At 42.2% G+C, this 25,756-nt stretch overlaps 1 protein-coding gene across 1 annotated transcript in view; it reads right to left on the bottom strand.

Annotated features, from left to right (window-relative positions):
* Positions 1 to 25,756, bottom strand: part of LOC142095500 (uncharacterized) — a 66,767-nt gene that overhangs the window by 29,532 nt on the left and 11,479 nt on the right. Inside the window, 2 exon segments of the mRNA XM_075178445.1 lie at positions 13,375 to 13,453; positions 13,551 to 13,742. Coding sequence (XP_075034546.1) covers positions 13,375 to 13,453; positions 13,551 to 13,742 — 271 coding nt within the window.

The following is a 25,756-nucleotide window of genomic DNA, read 5'->3' as shown; positions in this document are numbered from 1 at the left end:
GTAAGCACTTAGATTAGAGGTGGTTTGTTTTTCATACATTCACTTTAGTTAGCTGTTCATAATACCCTGTTCTTTCTTTAACTCTTGTAGAGTAGTCTGTGGAAGGAAAAAAGGTGAGCGAAGCACAAATCAGGACTGACCTTGGCCTCAGTGGCCAGGGCACTTAGATTGCGGGGAGAGACACTTTATACAGTTGTTGAAAAGCATTGAAATTATGCAGCGAGGCACATCAAAGAAGTGAGAAGTTATAGGCCAGGAAGACAATACACCAGGCAGAATATTTCTGATAAACCCAAACAGTCTTCTCAGGCATTTAGACTTAGATAAGGGAGGACAAATCAGAGGACTCCACAATGACTATTGCCAGGATCAGTCACCGTTGACATCTATAGTGTGCACAATATGGAGAAATATTTAAGAAATGAATACAATGTTGAATTTCATCTCGCATATAAGGGGGGTGGGACTGATTTGTACAATCCAGGACTACGTCAACCATAATAGAGTTGGAAAATTTACAAATCAGTTTGTAAACTTTAAGAAAGGCTCATGCAATTCCTCTTATTACTGCAGGTCAAGACGGCACAGGTTTTCATTCCAGACTCTTCCTCGTCAGGAAATCATCAAGATCCTCTTGCACTGTTCTGGCTTTAAAGAGGCTCAAAAAGTGGAAAGGTTTATCCACATACAGTCCCTGGCACATCAGGTATAACTTATCACCAAATATTGGTAAGAAAGGGACTTCGATTGTTGGGAATATTTTCCTCCATCATAGAGATGATCACCAGGGCAAGCTGGCACATGCATAGTCTCCACATGGATCTTCTAGCCCAATGGGATCAAAAGCAGATCTCTCTGAATCATGCTATCACAATCACCAGGCTTTTTCTAAACTGGCGGTGAAGCCAAATATTAAATATAAGAAGAATGTCACTTTTAGAGCCGGAGTGGATAATACTCAAAACAGACTCCAGTGTCAAAGGCTGGGCAGCCCACCTTCAGGAACAGATAGCACAAGGGGAATTGTCACAAAGGAGAAAAAACTTCATGTTAATGTCTTAGAAATGAAAGCAGGGGGCGTGGCTTGGAAGCCGAGCGAGACGGCCGCATCTACACGGAGCTCCGCACAGAAAGAGTGGAAAACTCACTTTAGTGGCGGATTGAGTGAACCCCAATCACACAGGTAAGCCCCAAATCCTGTGTGGGGAAAAGCGCTCACCTGACAAGCGCTTCAGCGGCTGAGGCGGGACAGCGGAGATTGCCCTGGAGAGCTGAGAGGAGACGCGGCTGAGAGGGACTGACGGCTGAGGGGAGATCTCAGAGGAGAAAGCCTGGTCCCCCATATGAGGTGCACAGACGCCGGGATTTCTGCCTGGGAGCCATTCATGTGATCTGGGAGCTGCGTGGTGTCGGTGGAGTAGAACCGGAAGTGGCAGAACGCCATTACTGTCTTCTCTTCCGGTGAATCAGACCTCGTGGTGCCTGCTGGGAGCCATCCTGGGACGTTGTGGAGAATAAAGAGGTATGCAGTGGGGGTGGAGGGGAACCTGCCTTTTCCTCTATACCTGAAAAGCCCCAATACATTATCTACACTGCATTAACACCAAACCTGGCTACATGACAGGCGGAGAGAGTGAACATCAATACTGCTAAGTGGCTTGTGAGGATACCACCCTTAGCTGGGATGGAAGTTACCCTCTGTGGGATTCAACTCACTCGGGTAGACCAGGATATATCCAAAATAAGACTTTATTACGACAGCACAACACCACAAGACGTTCACAAGTTACAGGGTAAATGGTAGCACGTATCCTCCAGCAGCCTCCTGCAGTCAGCACTCCAAAGTCATAATCTCTGTCCCTTTCAGGGTCTTATCCTCCCGCAATATTACCACTACCGTTTAGCAAAACAGTTATGGTGTCTCCTAGCCTGGGTTACTAGCTCACACCAACCCTGTCCTGGTAGGGTTCCCTCCAGCGGCACCACAGTGCCTGGCCCAGAGTCCTTTTCACTGATGTCTTCTCCACCAGGATCCTCCAAACTAGCATCCCTCCCCTGGCATTCTCCTCCCCTATATTATTTTCTCTGTACCCAGGAAGTAGGGTCCAATGTCTCAAACCTCCCCTTTACAGAAGGGGCCTCCCAGTCAACAATTTAGCTGCTAGACATACTGTCCCTGTTACCTTGATTAGACAATAGAATGGCTTGACTCAATTAGCTGTTTTGGCTGTATACAATACACATGGGGTTACAATAGTACATCAAGGAATGACACTGCACGCTTACATGGAACAATAAGACTTTTGACACATTATATCAGCAGGGTTACACAATATAAGTCTGTGATACCTTTTGATACAATTACATTTATATTGACACATATTGATACATTTCCCCATGCTATTTCAACCAATATATTACTGTGGAGGCACATTGCATATGAGTAGAAGTTCTAACCTCATTACCTCTCAGGTTATCTGTTGACCTAGCTAATTAACATGGGCTGCCAGCTAGTTAACTCAGACATTGTTCTGATTACAAACCTCATCTCAGCTGCACCCCATACAATACACATTTGAGACAAATGGTAATTACATTAGCTAGCACAAGCAAAATGACTGCTGTTGTTCTGATATTTTCACACAGTATGGCAATATTGTTTCTATTTATACTACATACAATATCACAAGTAATAGTATGGGCAAAATGTATCCAATAACATGAAATAATAATACACATAATACACCAATGCTCTGGTGTATATACTTAGACTGGGCCAAGGATTAAAAAGTACAATAAACCGTGAGAAACGGGTGATGATTACATAGTTCTCAGTCCAGTAGCACCCCGTTTCCTCACATGGCTTATCCAGCAATTCTGGGGAGGATGCACCAACACTGATTCAGCACAGATGATTCACATTGTGGATACTGATAATTCCCATGCGTTTAGCTGCATTGTAACGAAGATTCTATCTTACAGCAGTGCAGAATAGCTGTGGAAATACTAACCAATAACCTGCTGGTGATAATAGCATTGCAGTTCCAATCATTTACCAAAGGGGCCACATGATACATGACAACACCTCAGTCCTAATAATTACAGCAGATTTGTCATATCTCTCTGCACGAAAGCTCTATAAAGCAGTTACCTCCTGTAGCAGTCTACAATCAACGAACTCTGCCACCTAGTGGTCATTTATTGTACTGCTTCAAGGATCATCCTTTATTCCATAACAAATCTGTCTCAGTACAAGCTACATCACTACCACTGAAAAGAGTATATACAACAGAGCGGTTCGTTGTGCTTCATCATCTTTCCATGGCTGATGACTACTAAAAGCCTCGAAACTCACCCTGCTTAAATGACTGACTAAATATCTAATAACAGGAACTTCCGGTGGGCGGTACACCTAGCTGACCGCGTTTTAACAAGTCTCTTCATTCTCTCCCTGGAGTTCGGCCACACAAGCGGGCCTGTAGAACACAGATAATCATTGCAGCATTCCTGAAGTTAGATACGTATAATTATATGTGTTTGGTTGCTTAATACTAAATATTGCTTATTAGATCTGAAATACTGAAATAAGTGTCAAAATCGATAATTCATACAAATATCCTTACGCGATGGTATAGTCTTGACACTACAGAGAAAAAAAAAAAAAAAAAGTAATTTGAATACTTTTGTTTTTTAACACTTCTTATATTTTTTATTTTTTCCACTAATATGTGATTAGTTTAAAAATAAGAAGAGAGAGTTTACAATATAACCTTAGTCACGTGTTATTGAATTTCTGATATAATAATCTCTGACAGACTCTTAGATTAGTGCCTTATAATTGTACTTGGTTTGCTTAGAAATGGAAAAATATTGTAGCAAAAATTCATCCAAGCGTGCAAACAGCAAGCTGGATCAGAGTAAGACGGGAGGAAACAAATCTGGAGCGAGCAAAGATGCTTCTTCTCCTTCCTCGCCCCTCTCAATGGGGGACGTGGAGGAGGGGAATCAAACTCCTCTTACTCAATGCACAAATACTGCAAGTACAGATACGGCTCAAACTATTCTAAATATCCTCCTTCCTATCATAGACAAAAAATTCGGAGCTATTCAAGATACCTTCGATGCGGCTATTGCCAAAATAACAGAAAACACGGCTAGAATTAACACGCTGGAACAACGTACCAGCGATGTGGAGGATAATGTTCTAGCCTTGCAAAACGGATCTGAACAAGATTCGCGCAGATGGTCACAAATGCAAGAAAAAATTGATGATCTGGAAAACCGTAGTCGAAGAAATAACCTTAGGTTTATTTGTATTCCAGAATCGGTGAAAGGGCCTGACTTATCCTCTTACCTTAGTCAAGACCTAATAGTTGCTCTCAATTTACATGACGAAATAGACAACTTACAAATAGAACGAGCCCACCGTCTGGGTTCAATTAGGGAGGGTAATTCAGCTAGATCTCGACCTGTTTTGGTTAGATTTTTAGACTTCAAAGATAAGGAGAAAATATTGTTAGCATTTAGGAGAAAGAAACAATTGGAGATCGAGGGTCACAGAATACTAATATTCCAGGATTATTCAGCTAAGTTGTCACAGAAGAGAAAAGAGTTTGCACCAATTTGCAAATTCTTGGCTGGTAATAATAAAAGTTTTGCTCTTATGTACCCAGCTAAGCTCAGAGTGGTGGAGAATGGCCGTACATTACTTTTTGAAACTCCGGAGATGGCAAAGAGTCATTTTCAAGTGCCTACTCCGCATTCAAGGTCACAGCTGGAAATCGCTCACCTTCTAATGCACCGACTTGAATGGTATAGCAGTCTAGATTTAGATAACAAGATGTTAAAAGGCTGATAAATCACATAGTGACTGTGATTCTTGCTTATGTTGTTAATGTAAACTCTCTCTATATGTACACACATGTATATGCGTATATATTTAGTTATGTTACAAATGTTTATTGTTGAATATTCTGTGATCTCTGGTAACACTCCCAGGGATCACACGCAAAATTTGGTTAGGAAAATGTTAAGAAAAAGTTTGAGGTATAGAAAATATAATGCATTATATGTTTTGTTCTCATATTTCACAAAATGGTTAAATATCCAATGTCTCAGTTTACAAATGTGGGGTGGTGAATCCCATGGTCTCGGTCAAGTTTACTTATTGATGGTTTTGGGGGGGTTGGTCTGCAATCTCACCCTGCACACCTTTGGTTTGACTAATTGCCCCACCGTGGGTATTGGTTAGGAATGCAGCCTACACAGCTGGATTCCCATGGGCCTAATACTCAGCAGACCCTCAATTTATCATCTTGGAATGTGGGTGGGCTTAATTCTCCTATTAAGCGTAAAAAAGTCCTTACCTTAAAAGAGCTCATATCGATATAGCGTTTCTTCAAGAAACACACTGGAGAAAGGATGATGGTTATATCCTGCGGGGAAGCTGGATTGGAGATTGCATTTCGGCCTCATATAAAACAAAAACCAGAGGCGTGGCTATAATAATAGCTAGACACCTCCAATACACAGTTCTAGATACAGTCATAGACCCTGAGGGTCGGTATCTACTACTTTCTCTACAAATCAATGATGAAAAATATACCTTCTTGAATATTTATGCCCCCAATGGATCACAACGTGATTTCTACCAGTCTCTAATTCAATTAGTCCTACAACGCGACACCCCTAACCTTGTGATAGCAGGCGACTTTAACTCCGTTATTGATCCAAAGTACGATAGGTCAAATGCATCTTCTACAACTAGTCCAAGGGACCCTGAGTGTTTTTTTGGCCTGATGTCCAGGTGTGGCATGGTTGATCCGTGGCGCCTCCTAAATCCAACAGATAGATCCTATTCCTTCTACTCTAGTGTACATAGATCTTTTTCAAGAATAGACTACTTGTTAGTCACGGACACCCTAATGCCGTGGGTTCGTAGGGCAGACATTGCTGACATAATTATTTCGGACCATGCAATGATCTCTCTTGCGATCCAGAATCCGAGCTTGAGACAGAGACCTAGACATTGGAGATTTCCTACTTACCTATACAATTCAGACCACTTTCAACAATTTCTAAGACACAGATGGGCTGAATACCTAGATGATAACATTGACCAATGGGATGACAAAATTCTTTTCTGGGACGCTTCAAAGGCAGTTATGAGGGGACACATAATTGCGTATGTGTCTAGACATCGTAAGAAGGCTAGGGAAATTTATGATAATTTGAGCAAATTATCGGCTGAGGCATATGCTAAATTTGCTTCTGATCAGTCGGATATGTCATGGTCTACTTATCGTGAGGCGAGACAACTCTTGGAGAGTTTTTTGACTTCCCAAGCAAAACAACAAATTGATTTTTCAAAAAATAAATTCTTTAGATGGGGAAATAAAGCTGGCAAATTACTTGCAAACATAACCAAACCTCAGAAACGTAAAAGTCATATAGTTGCCCTTAAAGCCCATAATTCTTCTAAGATTCTTACCAAGTCGGAAGAGATATTAGAAACCTTCCAAACTTATTACTCAACCTTATATAAGGGCTCTACACCAAATCCCCAACTAATGTCCAAACTTTTGACTGAGGCCAAATTGCCTTCACTAACGCCAGAACAGAGTGAAGCTATGGCAAAAGATATTACTTCCCGAGATGTAGAGATTGTAATCAAACATTTGAAACTTAATAAAACACCAGGCCCAGATGGCTTTACAGCAGAGTATTATAAGGTCCTTGAAGGAGATCTGGCTCATATTTTAGCAGATTTGTTTTCAAAAATACATAGGGAACGTCCTGTATACCCATCGTTCAATGTGGCCCATACAGTCCTTATCCCTAAACCAGGTAAGGATCCTATGATGGAGGGGTCTTATCGCCCTATCACTCTTTTAAACACAGATTACAAACTTTTAGCAAAAATCATGGCAGACCGCTTACAAGGTATCCTTCCTGGGTTGTTAACATCTCATCAGTTGGGATTTGTAGCAGGACGCCACTCGGTCAAAGGTATTAGGACAGCCATTTCAGCGATTGTGGCCTCAGATGTGGCATCCACCTCAAACATGATCCTTAGTCTAGATGCCCAAAAGGCCTTTGATTCTGTTGCATGGCCTTTTTTGAAGGAAATTCTTTCATGCAGGCGTTTTGACACTGATTTTAGAGCACTTGTAGCCTTTCTTTACACCTCTCCTAAAACATCTCTATTGGTCAATGGTATCACAGGTTCCCCACTGGAAATGTATAGAGGCACTCGCCAGGGGTGTCCACTTTCTCCATTACTCTTTAATTTGGTATTGGACCCTATGCTCAGAGTCTTGCAAAATTGGACGCAGTTGGAGGGAATAAGGATTGGAGATCAGGAAATCAAAATTACAGCTTTTGCTGATGATGTAATGATCTACATATCTAATCCGGAAGTCTCTCTTAGATCTCTAATGGACCGAATAGTGGAGTTTGGTTCTGTCTCGGGGTTCTCTGTCAATTTTGAAAAATCTACTGCTATGTATCTGGGAAAGGGTGTCATAGTCCCAACATGGGCAAGGGATATTCCCATTACATGGGCAAGGTCGGCCATGCCATACCTGGGCATCCAACTACCAAGAGATATTCACTCTCTATATAACCTTAATATCTCTAGGGTGATAAATGTAGTGGAACATGAGATGAAAGGTTGGAAACATCTCTGCCTCTCTTATGGAGGTAGAATAAACATAATTAAAATGATCATATTTCCTAAACTATTGTATCCATTACAAGTTTTACCCTTATTATTGACTAGATCAGATGCAATGAAATTGGATACAGAATTTAGACGTTTTATCTGGAATTCCAAAAAACCGCGTATTGGGTTGATCAAATTACAACAGTCAAAAATTAGAGGAGGGCTGAATTTACCAAATGCTACCAAATATAACCAAGCGGCCCAATTGCGACACCTTAAAGACTGGTTGCATAACACGGATACTTATACTAATACTACATTAGATCAGAATTTCATTCCTAACCTTAGCTTATTAGCCTTTATTCATCTACATGAAAAAGATCTTCCAATTCAAACTATAAATAATCCAATCTTGTATACTGTGCGTAAACTTTGGCATAGGCTTTGCCACATATACCATTTAAGCCCTTATATTTCAATGAACCTCCCATTATTAAACAACCCTAACTTTCAGGACGGATCAGCTTCCTTTCCATTTACTAACTGGGCGAAATTAGGAATTACTAAGATAAGATCATTAATTGATGCAAATACGCGAAAACCTATGACCTATACTCAAATAAGCTCTACTTATCCACAACTAGCCCCTTATCATCTAGCAATATTTCAATGCCAACATTACATTAATACAGTACTGAGTAAAATCTCTCCGGAGGATTGGGATAATCCCTTGGAGGCTATGCTTTCGAGACCTCCCCTGACCCGTCAAGCCATCTCACAGCATTATTCCCTATTACGTACCCAATTTGACTATAACCATTCTAAAACTGGCCTTTCATTGTGGGAGGAACAATTTCCTCACCTGACACCAGAGGTTCTTTTAAAGGCACTGACCAATTCCATTAAAATATTACCGGCCATGACCTACACAGAAATGTTCCTAAATATCTATCATAGGGCATATCTGTCTCCATCTCGTCGATTTCAGATAGGTCTATCAGAATCACACTGTTGTCCGAAATGTGGGTCTCCAAGAGCGGATTTGACACACTGTTTTTGGGAGTGTCCCCCAATTAAACGATTCTGGACCCAGATTTGGAGATTCTCTAACACACACCTGGTAAATTATGCACCTCTGTCTCCGGAATGGGCGATATTCGGAATACTTCCAAGTACTTGTAAAGTTAGTAAAGGATGCAAAAAACTACTATTAGCAGTTTCTGCTGCGGCCAGGAAGAGCATACTCCAGGTCTGGGCCCAGGATTCGCCTCCCATGTTTTCCCTTTATAAAGAAAAGCTCTATCACATATTCCGAATGGACTGGATAAAAACGTCTTTGCAGAAAGAGGTTAGAGTAAAGCAGATCTTTGGCACATGGGAGAGCTTTATAACTCTCTTACCTCATACTATACGAACACAACTTTGGAATAGTTTCCACAATACTGAGTGGTACGGGTTAAGAATGGTTTCAGCAGACCCTCCGATTATTTTATCTCCACGTTCTAATAGTTAGGTCCTGGATAGGATGGGTTATTGGGGAAGAGGAAACAAGGGATGTTGGTGACTTATTTAATTGTATGAGAATTGTGAAAATATGTATTTATTCATAATGCATTCAATTGTATATGTGATATTTTATACCTCAATAAAAAATTGAACAAAAAAAAAAAAAAAGAAATGAAAGCAGTTCCGCACTTTCACCTTCAAATAAAACCACCTGGGTTATGTCTTCAATTAATTTTCACTTATTACCTGCATTCTAAAAAAGACCAGAAAAGAGAAGGCAGAAGTGACAGCAATACATCTGTTTGGGCCACAGCATCTGTGGTTTTACTAGAGCCCGGGAGGTGCTCCAAGAGCAACCATGGCCCCTGCCCCTTTGGCCTACACCAAGGACCAATTCTTTATCCAAATCCAGAGTGGTTATCTTTAGAGGCATGAAAATCGAGTGAGAGCTACTCAGGCATAAGGGAACCTCAGAGCAAGTGATCAACACACTTTTACAAGCAGGAAAAAAAGAACTTTTCAATAATTCATTACAAAATTTGAGGGAAATATATCACATTGTGTGACTAAGTTCTATTCCACAGATCCGTGACCTACTTCAGGATGGTTTCAGCAAAGGTCTTACCTTATCTACACTCAAGGTAAAAGTATTCGCACGTCTCCAAAGACGGATGGATGATATCCTTTTTGTTGAAATCTATCCATAAGTAAAAGGGCTTCTCACTCATATTCACTCTCAATGGTACAATTTTTGTTGATCCTCATGGTCTTAGCTTTACTTGCAATGTGTTTTGTATATGTTTTTATGTATACTCGTTTGTAAATGGCTTTAAATCTTGTGGATTACGGTGACGTTGACCTATGTCATTTACCTTGATTGGGACACCTGTGATTTCCCTATTTATATACCCTGGAATGGGAATCGTGTCAAGAATCGGTGGTCTTAGCCCTATTTACGCCACTCGGCGGTATCATATCAACATGCACCACCCTCCAGGCAGGATGCAGAATTCCAAATCCTGGGACTAAGCGTGACTTCTGTCTGCTGCACTGGAGGCTGCCATTTTGGGTGAGACATTTTTCTATATCCTGCCTATTCTGAGCACCTGACTTTGTCCACCAATTAGCTCCCTCTGCTTCATTGTGCCTGCTGCTGTACAGACTTCAGCCATTAACCCTTTGGGTTGATCCAGCTGTCTTCAGCCTATTCTTCTGACTCACCTACTGGCTATTTGGAGTAATAGGTTCCTGCTATGAGTATTCCAACTTCTGGAACCATCTCTGTGTCTCTGGGTACGGGCTTCCAGTTCCAGGCTCAACGCAGGTTCTGAGTTCTGAATTGCCCGGGGCCAGTTACTGGCTTATCCAATCCAGGAGGTATTGACCCCTAAATATCCGCTGCCTCAGTTCTGAGCCTTCCCAGTCCCGGGTTTGGTATGATACTCTTCAATTTTCTGAGTTTCTGGACCCTTGGGGGTACGGAGTTTCTGGTTGTGGGTTCAGTCTCGCTGTTCCTACATCCAGGTTCCAGTCCATCAGTTCCAGATTCCAGTCGCTTATTCCAGTGTGCCGTCCAGTCCCGCATTCCTCCTCCTGATCTGATAAACACAAATAGAGCAGTTCCTCCTTCTATGAGCAAGACCTTCATTCGACCTCCTAGTTTCCACTTCACCCCTGCCACAGCTAGTTCCAAGGGTCCCGAGATGGATCACAGAAACCCAATTGCAGTGACAGGTGGAATATTGAATGTTCACTGAATGGCCTGAGACACACGAAATCCAAAACAAGTAGCAGGGGAACGTCAAGGGTTAACCTGATACATGCTCTATTTGTCTTGTGATACTGTAAGTGCATCTTTTAGCTATATACATAAACATGACAGTTACTGTTATTGTACCATCTTTACAATACACCTATTATACCACCTCTCTGATATTTATTATTTGTTACCCCCTCCTATTCCCCTACCCCTCTTTCTCGCCCTACCCATCCACTGCACCGGAAAACCCCTCAATCTAGAACCATAAGGGGTTTGGGACCATTCCCCTTCACATTTTCCCTTGGCTGCATACAGATTTACATTGGGAAGCACAGATCTCCCATTTTCTCAGAAACCTGACAGTGACTACAGGTGCTATCGCCTCTGTTTACTATACCTTTACTTCGCCTCTGTTTACTATACCTTTACTTTTGGTGCTCTTTGTGACATCATGTTCAAATATTATCCCTCCTGCACACCCCCTCTCCTAGGTGTACATGTTCTGTAATTCATCTTAATATACTAATAAGCTTTACACTTTCCCTTGATTATGTATAGTTGCTCCTGTCAATCTTGTGTAGAAATTTACCTTTCTAGACTGCCCTGGACTGCCGGATTCATCTATCGCTATCCAATCCCTCTATTTTGTTCCCTATTTTCTTCTCTCTAATACCACATAACTTCCTTCTATGTCACAACCCCTCTATGCACACATTACCCCACAACCCCAGTAGTACTTCCCCACCTTCCCCCTCTCCAACATCTCAGCTCAACCCATTTCTTCATTAATTACCCACATTACATCCCTTCTGGTCTGTCTGTACCTTCAAAATGCTCTGTTCCCTCCATCCTTCTCTCTCTACAGTCTACACATTCTGGAACATCCCTCACAGCCACATATCACCTTCCCTGGTCCTCTTCCTCACCCACCTCCTATCCTCCGCCTGTCTGCTGGCAACATCTTCTCCAACCCAGCAATCCCTTGCTGCAATTTTATAGTCATTCCCCTGGAACTCTCCCACCCCTTCTTTGGTTCATACCATCCATCTCTTCTCTGAAACACGTTTATGTCACAGTCAAATTTCGGCTCCCCACACCCAGTCTTTCAATTTCTTGACAACTTTGTAGCCTGGCTCTTCCGATGTAGACACACCCACTCTCATTTTTGGAGATGTCAACATCCCCATTGACAACACTACCAACACTGCCTGCCGCCTCTAAACTCCTCTCGCTTACTTCATCATTTGGTCTTTCCGAGTGAACAACACTTCTCATCTATTGCAATGGATGCTTAGGGCCCTGTTCTTGGCACTCTGCTTTTCTCTCTTGATGCCTCTTTACTCTGTGAACTAATATACTCCTTTGGACACCACTACCACCTCTATGCAAACAACACTGAAATCCACCTCTGCTCCTCTGATCTCTCTTCTTTTTTTATCTTTGTGTGTCCTGCTTGCTATCTCTACATAGATGTTCTAAAACTACTTAATACTCAATATATCCAAAACTGAGCTTATCATCTGCACTTCCCCAGTGTCATTAACCACCCTCTAATCACCTTCTAACCTTACTTGCCATTGACAACATGCTCTCCTCAGTCTCTCATGCCCGCCGCCTTTAATGTAACTCGACCCCACCCTTAACTTCACTACAAACATCCAGTCCCTTGCATTGTAATGTCGTCTCCTCCTTCAAAACATTGCCAGAATATGCTCTTTTCTCTCTACCAAAACCTTCATCCATTCTCTCATTATCTCTCGCAACCTCCTCCTATCTGTCCTTTTCCTCATCCATCTATCCCTGCACCAATCCGTCCTAGATGCTGATCCTCCTCTCTCGTCATTCCGCTGCAAATCCATACACTGGCTCCCCATGTCATCCAGAATGCAATTAATGCTACTTACCCTTACCTTCAAAGCTCTTACCAACATCTCCCCTTCATACATCTGTGATCTCATCATGAGGCACTCTCCCCAAGACCTTTTAGATCTACCATTGATCTGCACCTTGCTTCCTCTTTGATAACCACCATGCCTGCCTCCAAGACTTCTCCAGGAATCCTACCAACTTATGGAACTACCTACCTCACCTGACCAGACTCTCCTCAAAACATCAATCACTCTCAAAACCCACCTCCTTACTACAGCCTGTCCCAACCCCACCAGATACTACTCTCTCTACGCACTACCAGCTACCATACAGTCCAGTCCCTCTAGATCCTATTGTCTTAGCATTACCTTTTCTCTCTATAATGTAGGCTCTAATGAGCTACCCTCTATCTTATGTCTGCACACTCTCCATTGACATAATTTGTTCTGTGTCTATGTATGATTTGTTTTTATATGGTTTGTTTTACCGACTTTCTGGCACTGCAGAATGTTGTGGTGCCGTATAAATAAATGCATTTACTATACAACAACACAACCATGCTTAAATCTATGCTTACCCAGTGATGGGAGGGGCCGGCGATTCTCCATCATCACGTCCTTGCACTGACCCTTGTGTCCTTTTAAATACTCCCACTCCTGCATTAATGGAGAAATAGACAGTGACATCCTCACACACGCAATGACTCAGTCATCATCCAACAATACACTCTGTTGTCCCATTCCCAGCACTCACCTCCCCAGTCACCAGCTGAATGATCTTGTTGGTGAGTTCCAGGATCTTCTGGTCATTGTCTCTCTCATGTATCACTGAGTGAGGTGGAGGCACCGTGATGGGGTCCTGGGTTCTGCTCCATCCCCCTGGCAAACTGGGAAATATGCCAGGGGTCATGACCTCACCAGATGACTTGTTCACTACTGTGTAATCCTGTATTTTGAGAGAGACATTAATAAATTTCACAATACACATTCCCAGACACCCCTCTCCTGTCTGGTTTATTAAGAGAGATAAGAGTGATGTCACTGTAACATCCCCAGAATCCCTCACCTCTCCAGTCACGTCCCTGTTTTATTACTAGAGATAAAAGTAATGTCACTGTGAGAGCCCCAGAATCCTCACCTCTCCAGTCAGCAGGTAAATGATTTCCAGAGTGAGATTTAATATTCTCTCAGTCACATGACTGTTCTTGTCCAACCTCAGATGATCCATTAAGGACTTTTAGATCAGCTTCTCCTTGCCTTTTTCAGCTCAATCAACTTGGAAATAAGGGGGAATTGAAAAAAGAATTGTAACACCTAACAACAGGGAATCGGAAATACACTTATTCCATATAGACTTTGCAGAGTTATGTCAATTTAAAAACGAATTAGAAATAGGAGCCATAACTCTGAAGTTAAAAAGCGCTCTACTGAAGCAATGGTAGATTATAGAGCTGTTGTGGAAGGTGTGGTCTGTGTTAGCTGCAAATCCTGTTCATCTCCTGAGCAGAGTGGGGAAGCATTTGTGGTATCATCTAGTGTTAGTTGACTCCCTCCAGCCAAATCAGTGAGATTAAAATTGAAATCTCCTTTCGTAGATGAAATGTAAAGAGTATCGGAGAGTCACTAAAGTAAAAACCGGAGGAAGGAAGTCTCAACTACAACTCCTGGCCCATCATACAGCAGTGCTAGTGCTGGACGTGAGGTAATCCCAGGCTACTCCAACAATGGGCCTATCGGAGAGTGGCACCAGGACCAGACATGAGGTAATCCAGGTAACACAAACAACTGGCCTATAATGGAGATGACCAGGAAATCCAACTGTGCAGAAACAATCAGAGTTGAGTTGTGAGGTCATCTCTCGTGGAGGGAAAACACTGGTAGGTTATCCCAAAGGAACTTTTTATAGCCCAATTGGGACATGAAAATAACTATTCTGTATTCAGTAGAGAGGACCTTTAGTATGCAACTTTAATTCCTCCTCATGGTTTCCATCATTGCTCTTTAATATCAAGCTCTTCACATATAAAGACTGTGATACTATCAGACATAAAAACATTTAATTTGGTGCCATCACCGTAGATGCTGACTAACGAGGTTCAGAAATACACAAATATTCTTCAGCAAACCACCGACTCAAGGATATCACTCACAAGAACTCAATATACCCAGTACTTAAAAATAGCGTTTACGTTTGATGGCAAAACCCCCCAATTCCAGGCTGTTCACTTGTAAAAAAAAACAAAACTCAGCTGATATCTCATAAAGCTATCATATGGTTATACATGTGTTATCTGCTTCCTGTTCAATGTCCTCTATTGATGGACATAACTTATGTCTACACATGGTACATTCTAGGGATGACCACTGTTTGTCTATATTCACTCCTCAGACTCATATTAGATCTGAAAAGAGATTGTTTTCCTCTGTTATTTCCTGTCACACATTGCTCCTTGTGCATGATGGGTCTGGGGTTCAGGAAACTTTAGATTATAGTTTGTTTTATTGTATTATTACATTCAAGCCACAATTTAAGCCCCAGCGCCATCACTTTGTACTATATGTTAATGCTTCAGGGACTAAGTGAAGAGACCCTCAGTGTTCGATATATTCAGTGAAAAGTACCGGAAAAGACCTCTGATCCACCTCATTCGTAACTTAATGGTTAACTGATATGGGATGATACACAATCCTGGCATTCACATGTTGCCTCAGTCATAGTGGTTGGATCTACCCGTTTTCTTCATTAACCTACTATTAATCTGCTGTAAGATAATATTTCGGGTGCTTTTAGTGGCATAGCGACAACCCAATTACTGTACATAGTGCTCATCGTGAGCGCTAGGTACAGCTCAGTGGAGAAGTGGACGCTCCCATATTGATCGCAGGAAATCCTGTGACATTGAAGGAATGACATCATAAAATAATTCTATGTGTACAGGTCAGGGAGCTGCAAGGAAGATCTATCTCAGATATCAGCTGCCTGCCAGCACTGACAGGTACAGTTTAACCTGCATCCAACAATGACTGCATAACATCTGCTTTTAGATCCAGGCTACACTGATTTCTCCAATGTTGATGAGAGGGGAGATCAAATACAGTTCCATTGGCCCCCTCTCATCAACTGGCGTTGGGTCAGGTATTACACACAGGACCTGGTGCTGGGTCAGGTATTACACACAGGACCTGGTGCTGGGTCAGGTATTATACACAGGACCTGGTGCTGGGTCAGGTATTACACACAGGACCTGGTGCTGGGTCAGGTATTACACACAGGACCTGGTGCTGGGTCAGGTATTACACACAGGACCTGGTGCTGGGTCAGGTATTACACACAGGACCTGGTCCTGGGTCAGGTATTACACACAGGACCTGGTGCTGGGTCAGGTATTACACACAGGACCTGGTGCTGGGTCAGGTATTATACACAGGACCTGGTGCTGGGTCAGGAATTATACACAGGACCTGGTGCTGGGTCAGGTATTATACACAGGACCTGATGCTGGGTCAGGTATTATACACAGGACCTGGTGCTGGGTCAGGTATTACACACAGGACCTGGTGCTGGGTCAGGTATTATACACAGGACCTGGTGCTGGGTCAGGTATTATACACAGGACCTGGTGCTGGGTCAGGTATTATACACAAGACCTGGTGCTGGGTCAGGTATTATACACAGGACCTGGTGCTGGGTCAGGTATTATACACAGGACCTGGTGCTGGATCAGATATTATACACAGGACCTGGTGCTGGGTCAGGTATTACACACAGGACCTGGCGCTGGGTCAGGTATTACACACAGGACATGGCGCTGGGTCAGGTATTATACACAGGACCTGGTGCTGGAACAGGTATTACACACAGGACCTGGTGCTGGGTCAGGTATTACACACAGGACCTGGTGCTGGGTCAGGTATTACACACAGCACCTGGTGCTGGGTCAGGTATTATACACAGGACCTGGTGATGGGTCAGGTATTATACACAAGACCTGGTGCTGGGTCAGGTATTATACACAGGACCTGGTGCTGGGTCAGGTATTATACACAGGACCTGGTGCTGGGTCAGGTATTACACACAGGACCTGGTGCTGGGTCAGGTATTATACACAGGACCTGGTGCTGGGTCAGGTATTATACACAGGACATGGTGCTGGGTCAGGTATTATACACAGGACCTGGTGCTGGGTCAGGTATTACACACAGGACCTGGCGCTGGGTCAGGTATTACACACAGGACATGGCGCTGGGTCAGGTATTATACACAGGACCTGGTGCTGGAACAGGTATTACACACAGGACCTGGTGCTGGGTCAGGTATTACACACAGCACCTGGTGCTGGGTCAGGTATTATACATAGTACCAGATTACAGCCAGTAATAGGGAATAACCCCCCACCCCCCCTATATATTATAGACAAAGTCACATGACAGCCTGCAGCCACCTCTATGAATATTTATTACAATTAATATTCATGAGCCCAACTCACCTGCAGCACTTTCTCGCTCTCACTCACACACAGACAGGAAGTCACTAGCTGCCATCTATCACTTCCGGGGTCACCTGTACACGGCTTCCTGGTTGTACGTTACAACTGATTACCCGACAGAGTATTATATGTCACTTCCGGGCTCTGCGTTCCACCAGTACTTCCGGGGTCTGCGGTCCACCTGTACTTCCGGGTTCTGTGGTCCATAATGATTTGTTGGGTTGCCTCCATACAGTTTCCATTCCATGGTCCACACAGTATCCTTTATACTATCCACAGATATTCCTCCATCACTAAGATATCCACAGACTGTAATTCCCCCTATACTATCTACAGACATTACTGCATCAATAATAATCTATCTACAGATATTACTCCATTACTGAGTTATCTACAGACAGTGCTCCCCCTATACTATCTACAGACAGTGCTCCCCCTATACTATCTACAGACAGTGCTCCCCATATACTATCTACAGACAGTGCTCCCCATATACTATCTACAGACATTACTGCATCAATAATAATCTATACAGACAATACTGCATCAATAACCTATCACTAAGCTGTCTACAGACAGTACTCCATCTATAACCTATACCATCTACATAAATTACTCCATCACTAACCTATCACTAAATTATCTACAGACGGTACTTCCCCCTATACTACTTATATATATTGCTCCATCAGCATACTGCATACAGACATTACTCCCTCAGTAAACTACCTACAATCTTACTGCCCCCCTGTAGATGGTGCCCCCCCCCCATACTATCTACAGCCAATGTTCCATCTGTAAAACCACCTACAACCTACACTATAGACATTGCTCCATCATTAGGCTGCCTACAGCAATACTCCCAAGAACAGGAGTGTTATTGTTACTATGCTCTCTTAGAGGACAGACTGTGCTGCATTACACCAGGCACATGAATACAAGCACTCAGTGCTCACCTGGACATAACAGACCAATAGAAAAGATGAGGTCAGCAAGAAGAATAAGCACAAGCTCTACTGTATGAACCGTCTCCACTTTACGTTGTACATCTAGGTATAGGTATTCCTGATTGTAGGAGTACACATTGGAAGTGAGAAAGTTTAGACTCCGCATTGTGACATTTTAGAGAGTTACAGACATCAATCGGGGACGTAGTTTAGCCAAAAAATGTGACGTATGTGAAAGACACAAAGAGCCTGAAAAGTTATGACTGATGTATGCGGAAAGACAAAATATAGTTACAGTTTGATGTTTATTATTGACCGTGTTATAGTGTTTTAATGTTTGTGTTGTATACAGCCCTATAGAATTTGCAGGAATGCTGTAATTGCTCCTCAATTTTCCCGGTTGTTGTGGAAATGTGTGTCTGAATGGGAAAAGGTCTCGTAATTTCCAGTTTGCAAGAGATTCTGGGAACACAAAGCTATTTCCCTGCCCGTTCCACCTCATGTCTTCCTCCTTCTGCCCACTCTCCACCCTCATCCGCCCAAAACTTGCCCTGTGCGCTGTCTTTCCTCCAGCTCGGGCCAGCCAGGCTCTTTGGAGCAGTTAAATAGGCGCATTTTGAACCTGTGTGAATGTAATTCAAAGAAATTAAAAGGATTCACTGTAAGGTTCCCGAATTTGGAATTTCTTGGAACATCTGATGGAGGAAACATGACCATTTGTCCGTGCCCAAACATAACATTAAAAAAAAATGCAAATACAAATAGATAAATAAAGACAATCTAATATTGTAGAACATATAATAAATAACAACACAATAATACATATTACAAATATAAATCATAATAGCAAAAATGGAAAAACAAAACATTAAAATAAAATCAATTTGGAAAATAGAAATAAAATAACATGGAAAGGAAAGGCTCCGTAGACAGAAAAAAAAGGTAAGTAGAAGCAGCCTGCAAAGGAATAAAAAGTAAATGGAACTACAGCGGGAAGGACATTTGAACAAACTCAATACTTTATTTTCTTTAACAGCTTTGACCGCTGTCGGCTGCGTCAGATCACAAAGTGACAGCCTATCCATCTATGTGACATGGTCCTGACCGTCTCCATTTCTCATGCTCTCAGGCGACGACCTGAAGCAACTTAAGACTCTTCTCCTTAGTTTTGCAAGTGTACATCCTCTACTTATTCTGGTCTTCTGTACCCCCCTTCACTTCAACTTTTTTACCATACTGATATTCTGGTGCACACTCACTCGATAGGCCTCAGGGATTGTAAAAAGTATTGTCAGAAACACATCGACAAATTGTTTTCACAAGCAACGAGTTGCCACCTTAGTCCCCCCTCCACTCCATTTCCTAACTGATGACTGGGACATTATGATGTATTGTGTCCTTTGTATCAGTGGACTTGTCAATATCTTGTCAATATCTTTGTCATTCCTCATCCCGATCTTCCTTGTCACATAGAGATTGCCCCTTTCCCCAGTTGTGTCTGCAGAACATCTCCCGTAATCTGTCTCAGACACTCCGATTTTGCTGATTTTTTTACCCACAAGCCACCAGAGTTATTTAGAAAATTCTACCCCATGTGACATACCCTATTTGCTCCCCAAATTATTTTAACAGTGAGTAGAGCTTATATTTTGGTACACCTTAATCTCAGTCACCCCTTTGGTAGTCTTGGAATCCTATGCTAGGGGCCTAAGCTCCAGAGACATCAATATGATTGAACGAGTGGCGAGGTCTAGGATACAAAAATGCACTTAAGGAAACTTACTTATCATTAAGTCCATTAACTGTGGTTTCTCAATATAAACAGGATAAAAAATGTTCAAGAATCTAATAAAGAGATGTATTTGAAGTCTGACAAATGGTAATAAAAATAAATAAAATAAATAACAATTGTATAAAAAAACAACTAGGAATGAAATAATAACAAATAAGAAACTAAACCACACTCCAAGTTACAAGCGGGGAACAAGTACACATTTAGTAATGAGGGTGCATTCATTATGCAGGTTACACTTCACAAGATACAATAAACGGTGTATAAAAACAATGTTGTGGACTAATATTTAGATCTATAGAGTCATTTAAACCATCAGGATAGAGTATAAGTGAAAATTAAAACCTCTATAACAAAATCCGGTTCCATCGCTTTCAAGGCAAATTTTTTCCTTGAAACCCGTTGTCGCTTTAAATTTCCCCTGCAAAGTCACCGATATCTGGCAACTTGCAGAAATCGATGCTTAATACATTTCCCCCAAGTGTGTTTTTTTTAGCATATATCACTGTAGCTATTTGTAATATTTTTTATTGGACAAAACAATCTAATTAAAACTGGTTACAATGATATATATGAATGATAGGCAACCTGTGGCTCATTAACTGTTGTGTAACTACAAGTCTAAGCATAGAATGCGTTGTTGTTCTACAGTAGCTCTACTAGGGCAGGGACTGATATAAAATACTAAACAATTGAAGTGTAAAAGGTTTTCTATCTTGATAAAGGAGGATAATCATCGCACAGGTTGCCTGGGGTGTATCTTGTAGCTTCTTGGTTTTAAGCAGGCTTTTTACTTTCAAAGACAAAGAACATCTTAACATTTACTTTAAATGTAATATATGTTATTATTAGAGACTTCACTCAATATATATTGCCTTTTAAATGTTCGTTCAAACATACGAACATACGTTACTTTGCCAAAGAAATGTGCATGTCTACATATATCTATTTTATTCCGCGTTTGATGTACAATGCTAATTCCTTATGCTGTAATGGCAAATAATTTATTGACTGTTCCTGGCCATCAGAATGTTGTGATAATAGGCAACTTCGTTGCTTGACTTTACTGCTGCAGGTGAGTTGGGCTCATGAATGACTTTACTTTTTTTCCACATAATTTCAACCAAAACGAAATGTTTACTTTTTAGATGGAGTTACCCCTTAAAATATGTAGTGCTTTCCTTTAAAATTAGACATGATGCTAATTGTGATAATTAATCATTTTTAAAATGCTGATTGTTCTATTGTGTCTATTGTTAAATCAATAAAAAATAGAATGTACAGTCACAGCCTACGCTTTGTAGAGGCAGCCATTTTGGAATAAGCCATTCAGGCTTCTGTCCCTAACGTTCCACTGAAACTGCTCTCACAAAAGTGATTGATAATCTACTTACTTCAAAGTCTAAGGGACATTTCCCCATACTCATACTCATGGACCTGTCTGCTACTTTTGACACTGTTGATCACCCTCTTCTCCTACACACCCTTCACTCCATTGTCCTTCGTGACACAATTCTTTCCTGGTTCACGAAACGCTCCTTTAGTGTTTCTACTTCTGGCACATCCTCCCCTTCACTACCACTAACTTTTAGGGGTATTAAAAGGCTCTGTTTTTGGTCCTTTACTTTTTTCATTATACACCTTTTCTCTTGGGGCACTAATTCACTCATGCGGCCTCCAATACCACCTCTACGCTGATGACACCCAAATCTATATCTCTTCCCCTGACCTCTCCCCTCCTGTACTATCTTGTGTAACCTAACTGTCACGGGCACTAGGAGTCTTTGCCCAGGATATCACCAGATGATGGACTTACCAGAGTAATATAGCTGGTACTATGGTCCTCTGGTAGCAGGGTGACAACGGAACAGGAGAATCAGCAGATGGTGAGAGAATGCTCAAGGAAAGTCTATGACTAGCAGCAACTGGTAGTGACTTAGATGTATGAACACGAGGAACCAGATGGACAAGTAAACGTGAGGAGAGTCAGTGGTCTGCGTACAGCAAGTTGTACCACTGCTATAGTGAGGAGGAATGTCCAGGAGTAGAGAGGAGGTAGTGAGAGTCAGTGGTCTGCATACAGCAAGTTGTACCACTGCTATAATGAGGAGGAATGTCCAGGAGTAGAGAGGAGGTAGTGAGAGTCAGTGGTCTGCGTATAGCAAGTTGTACCGCTGTCTATAGTGAGGAGGAATGTCCAGGAGTAGCGAGGAGGTAGTGAGAGTCAGCGGTCTGCGTATAGCAAGTTGTACCGCTGTCTATAGTGAAGGAATGGGTTCCAGGTGCAAGTAGGTAACGGGGAAGTCAGTGGTCTGCGTACAGCAAGTTGTACCACTGCTTATGTGAGAGGATACTTAAAACTGGTGCCAATGGGAAACAGGAGTCAGTGGACTGCGTTCAGCAAGTTGTACCACTGCTATATATATGTGAGGAGGGGCACGAGGAGATGAATGGAATACAGAGGATACACGGGCGGCACACGGAACTTGATCCCACGATGATAACCACAATACAATAATAACTGACAAGCGCTGCTTGAAGTATGCAAAGTCACTATAGAGATCCAGGTAATAGGAAACAAAGTCAATAGTAACAATAGCTTCAGTAGATGGAAGACTCCGGAGATGAACACAACACAGTCCAGACGGATATGCAACACAATAGCAAAGTCAATGGAAAGTATGCATACCGCGGTTCAGGAGAGCAGGCTGTCAAGGAGAAGTGCAGGGATACCTGAACGGCTGAACGCCGGCAGGAGGAGAGACCACTGGAGGATGGAAGCGGTAATCAGGTTGGTGCAGCGCACGACAGGTAACCGGTAATCAAAGGAGCAATACTCAGGAAGCAGTAGTAAGTAAAACTGGAAACATGATGAACACAGGAGAGTTGAGACGGTCTGGAACCCGGCAGTAGTAACGGAGGCAGCGGAGAGCAGACACGCTGAACACAGGAGAGTAGAGGCGGTCTGGAATCCGGCCGCAGCAGCAGATAGGAATCAGCTGAGTGCAGACACGATGAACACAGGAGAGTTGAAGTGGTCTGGAAACCACAATCGTAGAAGACAGGAATCAGCTGGAGCTGAATACACGATTGAATGCCTGATCATCCAATTAATTAAAAGCAACAGGTACTGAAGGTTTCATAAGGGCTGCACATGCGCAGACCCTCAGGATGGCGGACAGCCACGGTTCCTGAACACAGGAGAAATGGCACTCACAGTCCGGTGAGTGACACCAACTGTATTTCAGCTAGCCTCACATGGATCTCCCAACGTTACCTAAAGCTCAACATATCCAAAACAGAGCTTATTATCTCCCCTCCTGCCAGAGTCAACACCTGCCCTCAAATCTCAATCACTGTCAAAACCACCACAATTTCCTCAGTCTCCTAAACCTGTTGCCTTGGTGTCACACTTGACTCCGCCCCAGGGGTAGGCTGGGCTGTGGGGCAGGGTCTCCCTTGGGCTAGGTCACTAGGCCACCTGCATTTTCTTTCCATTAAAAGTTGAATCTTGCCCCCCGGGCTGAAATTTGCCTGCCGTTCCCTGCTCCACCCTCTGCTTTATTCCTCACATCCAGACTCTCTAAGATCCTGTTTATTCCACCTTAAAAACATTGCCACAATACGCCCTTTACTTACTCAATTTGCTACCAAAACACTTATCCATTCCCTCATCATCTCCCATCTTGACTACTGCAACCTCCTGCTATCTGGCATTCCTGACACCCATATATCCACACTTCAATCCATCCTAAATGCTGCTGCAAGACTGATCTTCCTCCCTCACCGCTCCACATCTGCTGCACCACTTTGCAAATCCCTACACTGTGTTCCCCAGAATCCAATTCAAATTACTCACCCTTACCTACAAAGCCCTCAACACCACTAACCCTTCATACATCTCAAATCTCATATCAAAATACTCTCCCTCCCGCCCTCTTAGATCTACCTCTGACCTGCACCTTCTCTCATCTCTGATAACCACCTCTCACTCCCACCTACAAGACTTCTCCCGTGCTGCTCCTCACTTATGGTATTCCTTACCACGCCCAATCAGGCTTTCCCATCTACAGTCTTCAAATCTCTATAAAACCATCTCTTTTTTAAAGCTTACCTTATCCTGATGATACTATTCACACTAATACACCCTCACAGCTGTCCCAATCTCCACTCTAAACCACACTTGCTCCTCTTCTTTCAGCTGCGCCCTCTTCCACTTAAAATGTAAGCTCTCTATACCCTTTATTTTCATGTCTGCGTTTATTTTGTCTGCCTTGTATGTCCCTGTTTTATGTATGTCCTGTTTTCCCTACTGTATGGCGCTGCGGAGCACTGTGGCGTCTTACAAATCTAGGATAATAATAATAATAATATAATAATAGCTGCTATAAAATATATGTTGGTATTTAACATTTTCCTTTGTTTTTTTCTTTAGACTGATAATGATTTATAATTCCGGACTCCCGTGGCAACCACAGTCACATGGCACATGCTATCATCATCATTTATTTATATAGCGCCACTGATTTCGAAGGGCGCTGTACAGAGAACTCACATCAGTCCCTGCCCCATTGGAGCTTACAGTCTAAATTCCCTAACATACAGAGAGAGAGAGAAAGAGAGAGAGACAGAGAAAGACTAGGGTCAATTTGTTAGCAGTTCAATTCCCGACCATGGCCTTATCTGTGTGGAGTTTGTATGTTCTCCCCGTGTTTGTGTGGGTTTCCTCCGGGTGCTCCGGTTTCCTCCCACACTTCAAAAACATACTGGTAGGTTAATCTGCTGCTAACAAACTGACCCTAGTCTCTGTCTGTCTGTGTGTGTTAGGGAATTTAGCCTCTAAGCCCCAATGGGGCAGGGGCTGATGTGAGTGAGTTCTCTGTACAGCGCTGCGGAACTAGTGGTGCTATATAAATAACTGGTAATAATAATAATAAATTAAACAGCAGTGTATCTGTGTAGTGAACCGTGTCTGGCAACCATTTTTGTTTGCCCGAGATATTTGGAAAAGGAGATGATTTGTAGGATAACGTAAAAGAAGATGCACGCTTAATAGATACTTAACTTGCTATTTGAATAAAAAAAAAATCTTCTATGCGGGATTGCTGATTTAAGTAAACAATCTATCTCTTTAATCATTATAGCTCTGTATCTGGTACCATTCATTCTCTGCTACAGGCTCATTTCTCTGCTTTGATTGGATGTAAATGTCCGGTCCATCAGATTAAACTTGATTATGCACCTTTACCAGGCTGTTTACGTTTTGGTGAAATCTACCTCCTTAATGGGACTGTAACCTCATCTTATTTGCTTAATAAAGCTCATTATAACTATGCTACATTAACTAATACACCAGTTGTTTGAAGCACCAAAAGGATTTTCGTTTAGATGAAATGCTGGATAGTTTTATGTATTTTATATATGTGCAGTCTATGAGGAACATTACCGATATGTAGATGCCTCATTTGTACACTCTCTATTATATTTCTGGATCTTTCGTTTCTTTTCTTTTTTTAGAATGTTTTTATTGAAATTCCAACAATAAGATATTTTGCAGAAGGATTACACTCATAAAGTCGCGGAAAGACAGAGAATACAATTCAATGTGCATTACATTACATTCAAAATTTTAACTTCAATATTAACTGGTTGAAGAGGTCATTATACATTTATGGCAGCATACAAATCTTAGACTAAGAATTAGTTTTCGAGTGGGTATGAGCGATTGGTAAAC

The sequence above is a fragment of the Mixophyes fleayi genome, chromosome 6, assembly GCF_038048845.1.
Source record: "Mixophyes fleayi isolate aMixFle1 chromosome 6, aMixFle1.hap1, whole genome shotgun sequence".
Taxonomy (NCBI): Eukaryota; Metazoa; Chordata; class Amphibia; order Anura; family Limnodynastidae; genus Mixophyes; species Mixophyes fleayi.
Note: the sequence above shows the minus strand (reverse complement) of the source record. Positions and strands in the feature narration are given on the sequence as shown.